General features: G+C 34.0%; 1 protein-coding gene and 1 long non-coding RNA gene across 8 annotated transcripts in view; one reads left to right on the forward strand and one right to left on the reverse strand.

Moving 5' to 3' along the window:
• UBR3 (ubiquitin protein ligase E3 component n-recognin 3) overlaps nt 1-13,616 on the forward strand; it is a 241,949-nt gene that overhangs the window by 81,677 nt on the left and 146,656 nt on the right. For all 6 annotated transcript variants that reach the window (XM_047722104.1, XM_047722105.1, XM_047722108.1 and 3 more), the window contains exons 12-19: nt 467-532; nt 615-704; nt 2,040-2,168; nt 2,825-2,877; nt 2,977-3,110; nt 3,475-3,559; nt 5,324-5,466; nt 7,993-8,089. In XM_047722104.1, coding sequence (XP_047578060.1) covers nt 467-532; nt 615-704; nt 2,040-2,168; nt 2,825-2,877; nt 2,977-3,110; nt 3,475-3,559; nt 5,324-5,466; nt 7,993-8,089 — 797 coding nt within the window. The remainder of the gene's footprint in view (nt 1-466; nt 533-614; nt 705-2,039; nt 2,169-2,824; nt 2,878-2,976; nt 3,111-3,474; nt 3,560-5,323; nt 5,467-7,992; nt 8,090-13,616) is intronic.
• Nucleotides 7,611-13,616, reverse strand: part of LOC125095695 (uncharacterized) — a 129,574-nt gene continuing 123,568 nt past the window's right edge. For both annotated transcript variants that reach the window (XR_007125924.1, XR_007125925.1), the window contains one exon: nt 7,611-8,064. This is a non-coding gene — a long non-coding RNA (uncharacterized LOC125095695). The remainder of the gene's footprint in view (nt 8,065-13,616) is intronic.

The raw sequence follows: 13,616 nt of genomic DNA on the forward strand, positions 1-13,616 counted from the left end.
GGCAAGGCCTTCCCCTGTACCTCACTCTAGGACTGTAATCAGAGCCTCTTACCGTCTGAGTACAACAGTGGAGTCCAGACTGGCTCTTCAGTCTTAAGTTTCCAAGCTTGAATTTCCCAATTTATAAAATGAGAACATTAATAGTTTATACTCCAGAGGGTTCTTCTCAGGATTAAATGAGGTAATGTGAGTAAGGTCAGCTGTGATTATTGTTCTGGTTACTACCGTCATGTTTGGTGTACATGCATTTGAAGATTCCCAAATAGGCTACTGTAAAGGAAAATCCATTCCATCTCTTGTTCTATGCAGTGGTTTTTTAAAGCTATATCATCTAAAAGATCAAGTTTTGTTAAAAAGGCATAGGAATAAATCAAGGTAAAAGTGTGGTTTTAGCATTTTGAAACCTTCTTTGAATTTAGCATTCTGAAACCTTCTTTGACTCGTGGATTTTGTTTGCTTATTCCAGCCAGCACCTAACCAAGTCACTTTTCATCTTCCCCTTCATCGTTACTATGCTATGTTTTTGAGTAAGGTAAGATTATCGTCCAGCAATTTTTTTTTTAAATATTGGAAATTAAGTATTGAATTAGTAACTTCTTTTTCATAATTTTTAGGCTGTGAAATGTCAAGAACTAGATTTGGATTCTGTTTTACCTGATCAGGAAATGTTAATGAAACTAATGATTCACCCACTCCAAATTCAAGTATGTATTCAGGTTTTTATTTTAATTGAATTTCTTGGTTATGTTGTTCATTCTTTATTTTAATTTTATGCCTTAAATTTACATTGTTCTTATAGCCAAAATCTTTGAAAAAAATTTTTTTTAAACTTAGGTATTTTTGCTAGATTATAGTTTGGTCTTTTTTTTTGTCCTATGAAACTTATATTTAGTTACAATTTCCCCAGGAATTCTTTTCACTGTATTTACTCATAGGGAAGTTTCTTTCTTTTTTATTTTTTTAATTAACGTATAATGCATTATTTGTCCCAGGGGTACAGGGCTGTGAATCATCAGTCTTACACATTTCACAGCACTCACTATAGCACATACCCTCCCCAATGTCCATAACCCAACCACCCTGTCCCCACCCCCAGCAACCCTCAGTTTGTTTCCTGAGATTAAAAGTTTCTTATGGTTTGTCTCCCTCCCGGGTCCCATCTTGTTTCATTTTTCCCTCCCTTCCCTTGACGACCCTCATAGGGAAGTTTTTAACATACTACAGCACTGTTTTGAGAGTCAGGAGACCCAACAGATTTCTAGCATTAGTACTACATCAATTTAATTACCATGTTGTTTGGGGTAATTTGATTCTTAGTTTCCCCATCTGAAAAATGAGAGGAGAGAAAAGAGGATTTTCAGGCATAAGCACTATGGTTTCTTTCAGTTCTAATACTATAATTTTGTGGGCCAACTGGTTATGTATAGTAGATGGACTGGCACTTTATTTTTCCTGGCTATTTTAGATTTTTTAATTATCATTGAACTTTCACACTGTAGGTTAAGAGCAAGTAAGAGATGAAGTTATGACTGTGCTTGGTTTTAATTGATGCAGGACACAAATACATGAAGAATTAAACATTAATGTTATGAAACATTCTAATCTGACCTTCGGTTACCTGCTAATTATTTGAAAAATGACTAGTTTGGGACAATCAACTTTGTTTTATACTTATTCCTGTGTTTCTTTAAGCATAACTTAATTTTTTTTTTTCTTGAGAATGAAGGAGTTAAATGTAAGTGTCGTTGATTCCTTATGAAAGATTTCATTGAAAATTGTTATAAGTGATTCCTGGAATCATGGAAAACTAACTCATGTATAAACTCCAAAAGAAGGGATTGTATAAAGCATAATGAGCACTTAATAATTTTAAAATATGTATTTGAATTGGATATTTTAAACTAACATGGGTCAGGATGTCATGCTTATGCTCTGATCAAGTTATAAAATATTTTGAAATGATTGTTCACTGTAACATGTTTTTGATAAAGATTAAATTTAGAAGACTTCTTTAATTTACTTAATTTTTGGTTTACTAGGCAAGTCTTGCTGAAATCCATAGCAATATGTGGGTAAGAAATGGTCTACAAATCAAAGGACAAGCTATGACCTATGTCCAGTCTCATTTCTGTAATTCCATGATTGACCCTGACATTTACTTACTACAGGTAAGCCAACTTGATAATGCAGATATTGTACTTTACAAATATGGGATTAGTTTAGAGAGGTGACTCAGTGATGACACAAAGAGGTCAGTGCTCTTGAAAGAATTTATTACTTAAATTTCCCAAGAGAAGGAGGCATGTGATGCCACACAGAGCCGCAGGGGAAGCATTCGATTTTGGTCAAGTGGTAGGAGCAGGGGCAAGGGGCAATCCTAGAGCAGAACCTTTTTTGGCATTTGCATAGGAAGGACAAGACAGGGCAGGGGAAACAGTTTAAGATTGGTTAGTTTGAATAATTCCTGTGGGCTTTGGGGCATCAGAGCTGTCCTTCCCGATTTGGTGCTTGGTCTTGGGTTGGTTTAGGGCAGGGGGAATATTGGCTTGCTGTGTGAGAGTTAGATAAAGGGGGTGATTGACTTGCTTGTAAGATGTTTACTGCTAGGTAAGTTGTTTACTGTCTTTAGGAATAGCTTTAGGAATATTTACTATTCTTAGGTAGATGGGAGAGAGGTGGTCTCTCTCCATGTCGGCAAGCCACCCCGCCCCCAATGTCAAAACATAAGATACAGAACACAAACAAACAACATAATAAATACAAGAAATGAAACAATATTGAGAAATAAAATTTCTTTCTTTTCTTTTTTTTTTGTCTTTTAAAGGTTTGTGCTTCTAGACTTGACCCAGATTATTTTATTTCATCTGTCTTTGAAAGGTAAGCATAGTTTATTAAGACAGGTATTTTAGGAAGTATTTGGAATTTAAGTTTTGTTTTAACTTAAAAAAAATCTGTCTCAAATATTTCTTATTATAGATTTAAGGTAGTGGATTTGTTGACAATGGCGTCACAACATCAAAACACAGTACTTGATGCAGAGCATGAGAGATCGATGTTAGAAGGCGCTCTTACATTTCTTGTGATTCTTTTAAGTCTTCGTTTACATTTAGGTAAAAAGCACTCATACTAATGCTTGGGTATTAACTATCCTCCCTTTCCTCCCCTCTCCCTGTGGTAGTAACTTGCTTATGGAAAAAAAAAAAGGATTTGGATATTTTTAAACATTGTTTCAAATTCTTGACATGATGTATAGTTGTTACTCCTTTTAGAATATCCTTTAAAAAACCCTTTATTTAAGGGAGCTGCAAACAGTAGGTTATTTAAACTGGCTATATTTGGGGCATTGCAGTCTTTGCTCTTTAATTTTTGAAGCTTCTCATTTTTAGTAAAACAGCTTAATAAAAAGTGTGGTAAGTTGTTTCTTTAAAATTTATATATTTTCAGATTTATTAATTCTCTTTTTAATTGTTTTAGGGATGTCTGATGATGAGATTCTCAGAGCAGAAATGGTAGCCCAGTTGTGTATGAATGACAGGACACATAGTTCATTGCTGGACCTTATATCCTTTTAAAAGTTTAATATTTTGTTAAATATAGGATCTAAACAATGATTTGTACAGATTAAAGATATATCACTTTTGTGGTTAAAAAATATTTTTAGAGTTGAAAAATAGTGTGGAAAAGAACTTCAGTTGTTTGTTCAACTGTGTGTTCAGGGCTAGTGGCAGATGTTTTTGTCATTGTTACCTCTCAGGCAGCTCTTACAGGCCTTGGTTAGACTTCAGAACTGATAGCTCTGAGTACCCAAGGATCTGCTCTTCTAGGACAGCATTCCTGAAAGGAAGCTGGACACTTTGTAAAAGGCAGCTAGGTCTACTTTACTGTATACCTAGGTTGGAATTCATGGCTTAAATTTAAAGGCATACTTTATAATTATTACCAGGGTTTTAAACATTTTAAGGATTTTTTTCCTTAGAATTCAGTCTTTTTTTTTTTAAGATTTTATTTATTTATTTGAGAGAGAGAGAGAGAGAGGGACACAGAGAGCATGCTCTGGGGCAGGGGCAGAAGGAGAGGGAGAAGTAGGCTTTTCAGTGAATAGGGAGCCCTATGCAGGGCTTGATCCCAGGACCCTGAGCCAAAGGCAGACTCTTAATGGCCTGAGCCACCCAGGCATCCCTTAGAATTTAGTCTTAAACCAAGAGGTTTTTTTTTTTTTTCTTTTCTTTTTTTTTCTAAGGATTTTATTTGACCAAAAGAGAGAGAGTGAGCGCAAGCAGGGACTTCGGCAGGCAGAGGGAGCGGGGGAGCAGCATACTCCACCGCAGAGCAGGGATTCCGAATGAGGGGGCTTGATCCCAGGACATGGGCTCAGACCTAACCGACTGAGCTACCCACGTGCCCCAAGCCAAGAGGTTTTTAAGGGCAAAGATTATATCATCTATAAACTTACAAAACTTATGGTTCTTTGGGTAGGACAGAATGTATCATACATACTTTATTATTTTTTAAGTTATTGTTAATAAAATTTTAGACAAAGATTGTGTTATTTTGTGATAAGAATTTATTTTGTAAAATTTGGACTGAGTTTACTTTGCATATTATGAATATGTTTGGAATAATTGGCTACAATTTTGTGAAATAACTTCTATGGAATGCCTATGTGATAACCTTGAAGACTTTCATAAGCGGCATCAATTTGATGTTTGATAATTTCATTCAACTGTTATATAATGTATATAGTGCTGTAACTGAGCAAAAGCACTCTTCCATAACTTTGAATTTAAAAGATTAATTAATTAATTGATATGAAATCAATGGAAAAAGGATCTTTGTGGCTTTCTGGTTTTCTTCTTTGTAAAAAATTTGTTTAGCATCGTTTTCATTTTTCTTTGAGGATGACATTTTGCGTTTTTGGAAAAATAGTCTGCTCATAAAAATCTTGGCTAATTTTTAGCATACTGTTTTTGATTCTCTAAAGGAAGGTATAACATTTATAAAATGAAGAAAATGGAGATAAATTTTAAAAAACTTTTTTTTTCATTTCCTGAGATTTAGCTAATTTCTTTGGGGGGAAATAAACTTGGGAACTACTTTAGCACTTAATTTATTAATAGGCTTCTAGATTAAAAATATTTTAAAAGTTCACAATTAATAAAAAGTTATTATTGAGCTCTTGTACTGTATAGCCCTCTTGTGGCCAATTTTATATATTACAGCCAATTACTCCGTTTTAACAAAAGTAGTTAGAAACTAGAGTACCTTGGTAATTTTATACTTAAAAGCTGGATTTAGGCTTTTTTTTTTCTTGACACATACATCATATTCCAGAAAATCCAAATCCCAAAAGTGGCATTATTCCAGGCAGTTACAGTTTTGAATCAGTTCTTTCAGCTGTAGCTGATTTTAAGGCTCCTGTTTTTGAACCTGGAGGTTCTATGCAGCAAGGCATGTATACTCCTAAAGGTACGTTTATATGCATGAGCATTTTCTTTCAAAATCAGTTTTCTGAATGTGATTTGTTGTGTATAGTACAAGAAAATGTTTTGCTTTTTATGTATTCAGGTTTGAGTTTTTATGGTATATGGTGATATTGCTTCTATTTATTTACAAATCTATTGTTTTATGTTATAGTAAACTGTTTTAGATGACTCTAAATTAGAAGAGGAACTTTATATATAAATTCTAGTTCATTTTTATAAGTGAATCAACTCTAAATGAGCCAGAAATTATAAAACTATATACTTAAAATTTTTTAAAAATGTATTTGCCCTCTAAATTTGATTTTGAAATAGTTCTCAGCACCCCAAATTTAACTTGAAACAGTTTAAAATTAAAATCTGTATAGAATATTGATTACATTTTCTTACATTTTTTTTTTCCTTAAGTGGTTGGTTTTCCAAGGTTTTCTCCCTGGCTTCATAGAGACATGCTTGACAAGAGCCAGAAGTAGGTGAAGTCTTCATTCACAGTCTTGTCTTTCTTACTTTCACATGTTCACTAATCTAAGTTAAAATTCTGAAGGAGGCACTTACATGCTTCTTGACTTCCTCAGGACGCTTGTCTAACTGAAAACTGATGCCCACATAGAAGCTGTAAATAGCACATCCTGTTTGGCAAAACACAGCAGAATAAACCTGATCATGTGGGATTTTTTTCCAGGAGATCACAAAGGTGAATCCAGAGTCTCTGGTTGCAGTGTGTATTCCATTAAAGGAAAAGCACAGAGAATTATTGTATTGTAGAGAATACTTTGCATCTAAAGTTCAGGTGAATTTTTGGTGTGGAGTAGTACAGTGCTTAATAAGGTGTAATGTGAGGATTACCTTTGTCATACTTACTTGTGGTCCTTATTAAAAATATGGGTTTCTATGCCTCAGCCCCAATCTGCTCTCATCAGGATCTCTGGGGATAGATTCTGGGAATCTGCATTTTTAACAAGCTCTATAAGGTGATTGTCATGCACAGTAAAGTTTGAGACACTGATATGGAGCATTGGGCTTTTGAAGATTAGATTTAAGAAACTAGTTTTCATATACAAATACAGTATTGAATTGTGTTAGTTTGTGTGATATTGAGAAAAGCAGTCTCTTAACTTTGGATTTGACTTATTTGTAAAAAGACAGAGTTGGAATACGAGTTTTAACGGCTTTTTAAAAGTGGTTGAAATAAACCTTTAGTTTTGGGGAACTAAACCTTAAGTAAATCTGTTACACAAAACCAGTGAAAGCAGACCTGCTCTTGTTAATGTGGGTGTGGGTAGTGGACATCATTTCTCATCTGTTTTGTCATCTCCTTGCTCCTGAAGTGGCCCCAGTTAAACTTCTGTGGGAGTCCACAGAACACTAAAGTCTGCTAGACTAGTTAATCACTGAAGTTTTCTTCTGTTGCTATGGTTTTATAATTTTGGTAAAAAACATTGGCATTTTAGTTGTACAGATTAATAGATTTAACAGTGAAGGACAAGAAATGATAATAGATATAATAACAAAGGTCTTTGTCTTTGTGGAGGCCTGTCTTAAGGATCTTAAGTCATACTTATGAGAGATAATTTAGGATGAATGAATGGTCTGTTACATGAAAATAGGGACAATTGTTAACAGTTTCTTATGCCAGGAAGTTGAAATTACAGTAGATGTATAGAGAGAAACTTAAGCTTCTTAATGTTTTCAGATGCTAAGAATTTTGCTAGAATGAGATGGGAAAAAATATATCTAGGCAAGATATACTCTTGAGGCAGTGGTTTCTAAAATTACTATTCTCAGGCCATGTTGTAGATTTTTACCACATCTAAATATCATCTCTTTTATTATATACCTAGTCTGCTGTATATCCCTAAATGGATTCACTTTTTTAAACTTTACCTCCTGCTGAGCATGATTATTAGTGAGATTATGGGTTTTATATGCAATGTACAATTTCCTAATATATGTTATAATTGTATAGTTATTAAAATGAAAATCTTTGTACACTTAAAATCATCTGTGTACTACCAGTTATACACAAAGCACACATAAGGTGATGGTTCCTAACTGTGAAGACGGTAAGGTGATCAATGATCAATTTTTACAAACCAAAATATTACAAAGTAAGACTCTTAAAAATCAATAGCTCATTAGTTTTTTAATTTAGTTTTCATATTTATATATCTGAATATTTTCAAAGTTGTTAATGCATTGTGTTTCTTACATTCTGTTGGCACTTTACAAAAAAAAGATGAACTAAACTTTTATGGTGAAGCTTTATCACATTATAACATCTTTTTTACATTATAGTAGTTTTTGCTCATTAGTTCTTGCTGACTTAATATTCATAATGATGAAATTATGATTTTTGACTTAGAATAGTAGTCACAATATCAGGCTTATTAAAGCAAATGTATAATCAAATCAAACTATCCCATCTTATGAATTTAAAATATACTTAAATGTACTTGTCATCAAGGATTGACCTGAAGTCAGTGTTTTGTTTCTACTTTCTTTTGAATAATAGCTGAAGTCTGGGATCAGGAGTTTGACCCTGTCATGGTCATTCTTCGAACAGTTTACCGTAGAGATGTGCAATCTGCAATGGACAGATACACAGCATTGTAAGTCTGTTGTTATATTAGTATAATAATGGATGTTTTCTATTTATGTAGAAAAATTTCAGTTATAACACAAATGTGATATGCTATCATTGAAATAAACTCAATCTTTAGGAGAGAAAATAATATTTTGAGATTAAAAAAATGTCTGCCAGATATTTTTGTTCTCAAGATTCTTGATGCAGAATCTGATAAATTTTATAAAATGTCAGAAATAGACATAAATTTAAAAAAACACACTTAGTTGCTATTTGACCAGTCAGATGCAAAACCTGGTTTTATGTTGTTCTACTTTTAAACCAGTAGAGGAGGCACAAGTTAAGAGAATAAAATTGTCTGCTATCAGAGATGATGAGTATTTACAAAAAGTGTGGTGATGTTGCTGTGTTTTTCACAACTGGGAAAATAGCTAAAGCAAATTGAATTTTACTCATAAATATTTAACAAAGTGGTTCAAAATGATTGCAGAAAAAAGTTTTGAAGAATATCTTTTCAATGAAGAATTCATTTTCGTTTGCTGTTTTTGTAGACTATTTTAAAAATGTTGTATTGCTGAACATCATATAATATCTTTTATCTGCTTTTCTAAAGCATATATTAAATATTTTTAAAATTTTATTTTTTTATTTTTATGTTTTATTTATTTTTTTTTAAAAGATTTTATTTATTTATTTGACAGAGAGATCACAAGCAGGCAGAGAGGCAGGCAGAGAGAGAGGAGGAAGCAGGCTCCCCGCTGAGCAGAGAGCCCGATGCGGGGCTCGATCCCAGGACTCTGAGATCATGACCTGAGCCGAAGGCAGCGGCTTAACCTACTGAGCCACCCAGGCGCCCCTATTTTTATGTTTTAAAACAAGTTTTAAATGATAAAAATTTATTTGATCTTGAGAAAATATTTGTCTATCCAAGTGTAAATATAGATATTAGGTATAATTGAAACTTCTCTTTTGCCAAGACTTTGCAGTAAAAGATACATGTTGAATTTTTGATCCATCAGAGATATATCTGAAGTAGTATGTAATGTAGAGTTTTAGCAGACCCCTCCTTCTCCTCAAAACAAAGACAGAAAGCAACACCTTGTTCAGCCATCAGCATCTCTCTCTACCTTTCTCTAAAACCCTTGGAAAAATAGTCTGAGGTTCTTCATACTCTTTTTTTAAAAAAGATTTTATTTGTTTGAGAGAGCGAGCGAGCACGTGTGCTCAAGCAGGGGAGGGGCAGAGGGAGAGGGAGAAGCAGACTCCCCACTGAGCAGGGAGCCTGATGCGGGGCTGATCCCAGAATCCTGGGATCAACACGTGAATGGAAGGCAGACCCTTAACTGACTGAGCCACCTATGTACCCCTGGGAGAGCACTTCTAATCGTCTGTCTCCAGTTAACCAAGGTACCGGGTGGTGCTGGTTTCTGAGCCTTTTGAGGATTCTCTGGTGTTACTTGGATTGATGCTCAGCTTTCCCCATTGCCTTCTTGTGATTTGGTTTTCTTAATGCTACTAGATGAATTAACCAGGTGTCCATATACTTCCTAGTTAACAAAATCTTTAATTTTTTTTTTTGTGTGTGTGACTTTCCCCATCTTTGTGGCTTTTGTCCTTTAAAAAATACCATCACTATAGTTCTGTTGGAGTTTTGGGTGAGAGTAAAATTAAATACTTAGGTTCATTCTTTGATTTTTAACTTCAAGTGCTGAATTTGTAACTCACCTTAATTTGCATTGCCTGGATTACTAGGTGAGATTGAGCTTTTAAAAAATCTATTGATTTCTTTCCATGTTTCTTGCTGTGAGAACTGTGTATGGATTATTTTTTGCCAGTTTTTCTATTAGGTCGTCTAAAGTTTATTAGTTCTCAAGTTTTCCTTTTTACATTTGATCTCTAATCCATCTGGAATTGATTTTTGTTTGTGGTAGTGATTCATTCCTTTCTTACTGATTTGTAATATGCTAATTCTGTCATTTATAGTTGATCCTCATTGTTTGCAAATTCTTTATTTGCAAATTTGGCTATTTGCTAAAGTTTTGAATCCACAATTAATACTTGTAGTTTTTCCTGGGTATTTGCAGGTGTGTATGAACATGCAGAGTGCATCAGCTGAGGTTAGAGCAAAGTTCTGCCCTCTCTTCCAGCTCTCATACTTTAATCAAGTATTTTTTTGTGGTGTATTTAATGCTATGTTTTTGCATTTTTGTTCTTTTTGTTTGATTTTGCTATTTAAAGTGGCCCCCAAATGTACCACCAAAGTGCTGTCTGGTGTTCCTAAGGGCCAGAAGGCTTTGCTGTGCCTTCCAGAGAAAATTCATTGTTAGATATGCTTTGTTCATTCATGGATTATAGTGCTGTTGGCTGTGACTTCAGTGGTAATGGATCACTCATATGGTACATTCAGAAAGAGGGAGAGGAAATTCACTGATCTGTACATGAGGTCATTCCCAAAAAGTGTTAAAAATAACACTTGTAGTGTGTGATGAAGCTATGGGAAGGTTAAAAGCTAAATTTGTGGACTCGTGAATGAAGACTCATAAAAAAAGTGTGGCGGATAGCTTTGTTGTGAGGCTGAAAGCCAAAGAAATGCCTTTCATGTTTAGCAAGGGTCAGGAAAATGTTAAACCTTTTTTTGCTAGTGCTTGGCTGGCTTCCTGTTTCAAAAGGTAGTAAGGTAGTATAATGTGAAAAATGTTAAATATACAGGCAAGGCAGGTTTTGTAGATCATGAGGTAGAAGAATTTTAAAAATACTTGCTAAGAGTTAGAAAAGGGTCCCGTGAAAAAGCAGATTTTTCATTGTTATAAGAGTGTCTTGATTTACAAGGACATTGACAAATATAATGCAAATGGAATTTTGATTAATAAAATTGACCTCAGACTTACAGGAACCTAATCCTGTATTTCTTCTGGGAGCAATAATTAAATGTTTGTGGTGATTTTATAGAACATAACTACTGTTAATAAAGGCACTTGACTGTATCAGATACCTTTATGTGTATAGATCTGTATCTCTTTTGTTCAGTTTGTAAGTTAATCCCATACTACCACAAATATTGTTAAGTTTCTCTTCTTTCTCCTCTTCTTCTCTTCATTCTCCTCCTTTCTTCTCTTTTCTATTTATAATATTTATTCTTGGCTCTTTGCCTAGAATTATATGATGATCATATGAAACTTAATGATGAAACATAGTTGGATTTTGATTGAAATCGTGTTGATTGAAATTAATCAATAGCATTTAGATTAATTCATGGATTAATTTGGTGAAATGCCATCTTTTTAAGTTTATTTTAATTCCAGTTAGCAGTGTTATACACAGTGTTATATTAGTTTTCGGTATATAATATAGTGTGATTCAGCAACACCATACATCTCCAGGTTCTCATCACAACAAGAGCACTCTTTAGTCCATATCATCTGTTTAACCCATTCCTCCCCTTTTCCCCCCATCCACCTCCCCTCTGGTAACTATCAGTTTGTTCTCTATACTTAAGGACTCATTTCTTAATTTGTCTCTCTCTCTCTCTCTTACTTTTTTCCCCTTTGCTTCCTTGTTTTGTTTCTTAAATTCTACATATGAGTGAAATCAACTTGTATTTGTCTTTCTCTGACTGACCAATTTTGCTTAGCATAATACTCTCTAGCTCCATCCATGTTGTTGCGGATGGCAAGAGAGATCATGAGGGTGGATGAGGCAGGTAGTGTAGAGGGAGAAGCAGGCTCCCCACTGAGCAGGAAGCCAGATGCAGGACATTATCCCAGGACCCTGAGATCATGACCTGAACCAAAGGCAGGCACTTAACCTTACTTAACTAACTGAGCCACGCAGGCGCCCCTCTATGTTTAATTGTAAAGGACTACCAGATTGTTTCCAAGTCAGCTTTAGCTTTATACTTTCCCATCAGCAGTGTATGAGGATTCCAGTTTCTCCTTCTCTTTTTTTTAGATTTTTTTTTTTAAATTTATTTATTTGTCAGAGAGAGAGGAGCGAGAATGAGCACAGGCAGGCAGAGTGGCAGGCAGAGGCAGAGGGAGAAGCAGGCTCCCTGCCAAGCAAGGAGCCCGATGTGGGACTCGATCCCAGGATACCGGGATCATGACCCGAGCTGAAGGCAGCTGCTTAACCAACTGAGCCACCCAGGCGTCCCCAGTTTCTTCTTCTCTTACTAACACTTATAATCTTTTTGATGATAGCCATCCTTGTGGGTGTCAAGTAGTATCTCATTGTAGTATTGATTTGCATTTTCCCTGATGGCTGATGATGTTGAGCATATTTTTATCTGTTTATTGGCCATTTGTGTATCATCTTTGGAGAACTGTCCAGATCCTTTGTGCATTTTTAATTGGAGTATCTTTTTACTATTAAATTTTAAGAGCTCTTTATATATTATGATTAGTAACACCAGAAATAGGATTTGTAAATATTTTCTACTATTCTGTGGGTTGCGGGTTATCTTTTCACTTTTTGAATGTATTTTGATGCACAAAAGTTAATTTTAATGAAGTTCAATTTATCTAGTTTTTTCTTTTGTTGTTTGTGCTTTTGGTGTCGTATCTATTGCTTAATCCAAGTTACAAAGACTTATGCCTATGTTCTCTTCTAAGAGTTTTATAGTTTTAGCTCTTGTATTTAAGTCTTTGATGCATTTTGAGTTAATTTTTACATACGGTATAAGGTATGTATATAAGTGGTCCAGCTTCATTCTTACTTAGGTAGATGTTTCTTGAAGTTTTGACAGAACTTGCGTATTCAACTACCTGGCCTCATTTTTTTTTTTTTGAGGGGGTTGTAATTTTAAAAATAAATCACTTTCTTTAAAGCTTATAGTCTTAGGATTTTAATTTCTTTTTGAAAGGGATGGTCAAGTTATATTTTTCTAGGAAACATTTTTTCTTAATATATAGTAATTAAAAAATTGTCTTTGCCTTTTTTCATTCCTTTTATTTATTTGTGTTTGGTGTTTCTTATTCCTCATCATCTTATCAGAGGACTGCCAGTTTTACTATTTTTTTTTTAAGAATAAACTTTGATTTTGTTTCTTCCTTTTCCCCCTTGTTTCCTATTTTGTACTTTTTTCTTCTTTATTATTATCTCCTTTCAATTTAGTTCGGACTTTCTCCCTTATACACTTAGTTTTTGACATTTTACAAAAACAAACACATTTAATACTGGGAGTTTCCTTCTAAGTACTGCTTTAGTTGTATTCTACAACTGAATTTGTATTTCACAGCTTTTTTCTGTATAGTTTGAATTCTAAATTTTAAATTTTTCTATTATGATTTTAATTATGTGTGAATTTCTAAGAGCATTGTGTTATAAAATGTCTACATGTCTGAAGTTTTGGGTTATCATTTAGTGGATTTCTAATTTTATTTGCTTTGTGACAAGTGGTTGTGGCCCATATATCCATTCTTTTGGTATTTTTTGAAATTTACTTTTAATTCTAATATTTTGTAAATTTCCCTAAATAATCTAAATGCACTTAAGATTATATGTATTCCCTAATTATTGGATGTTCTTTAAATGTCTTTGGTTCAAGCCTATTACTG

This window comes from Lutra lutra, chromosome 3 (assembly GCF_902655055.1).
Source record: "Lutra lutra chromosome 3, mLutLut1.2, whole genome shotgun sequence".
In the NCBI taxonomy this organism is placed as follows: Eukaryota; Metazoa; Chordata; class Mammalia; order Carnivora; family Mustelidae; genus Lutra; species Lutra lutra.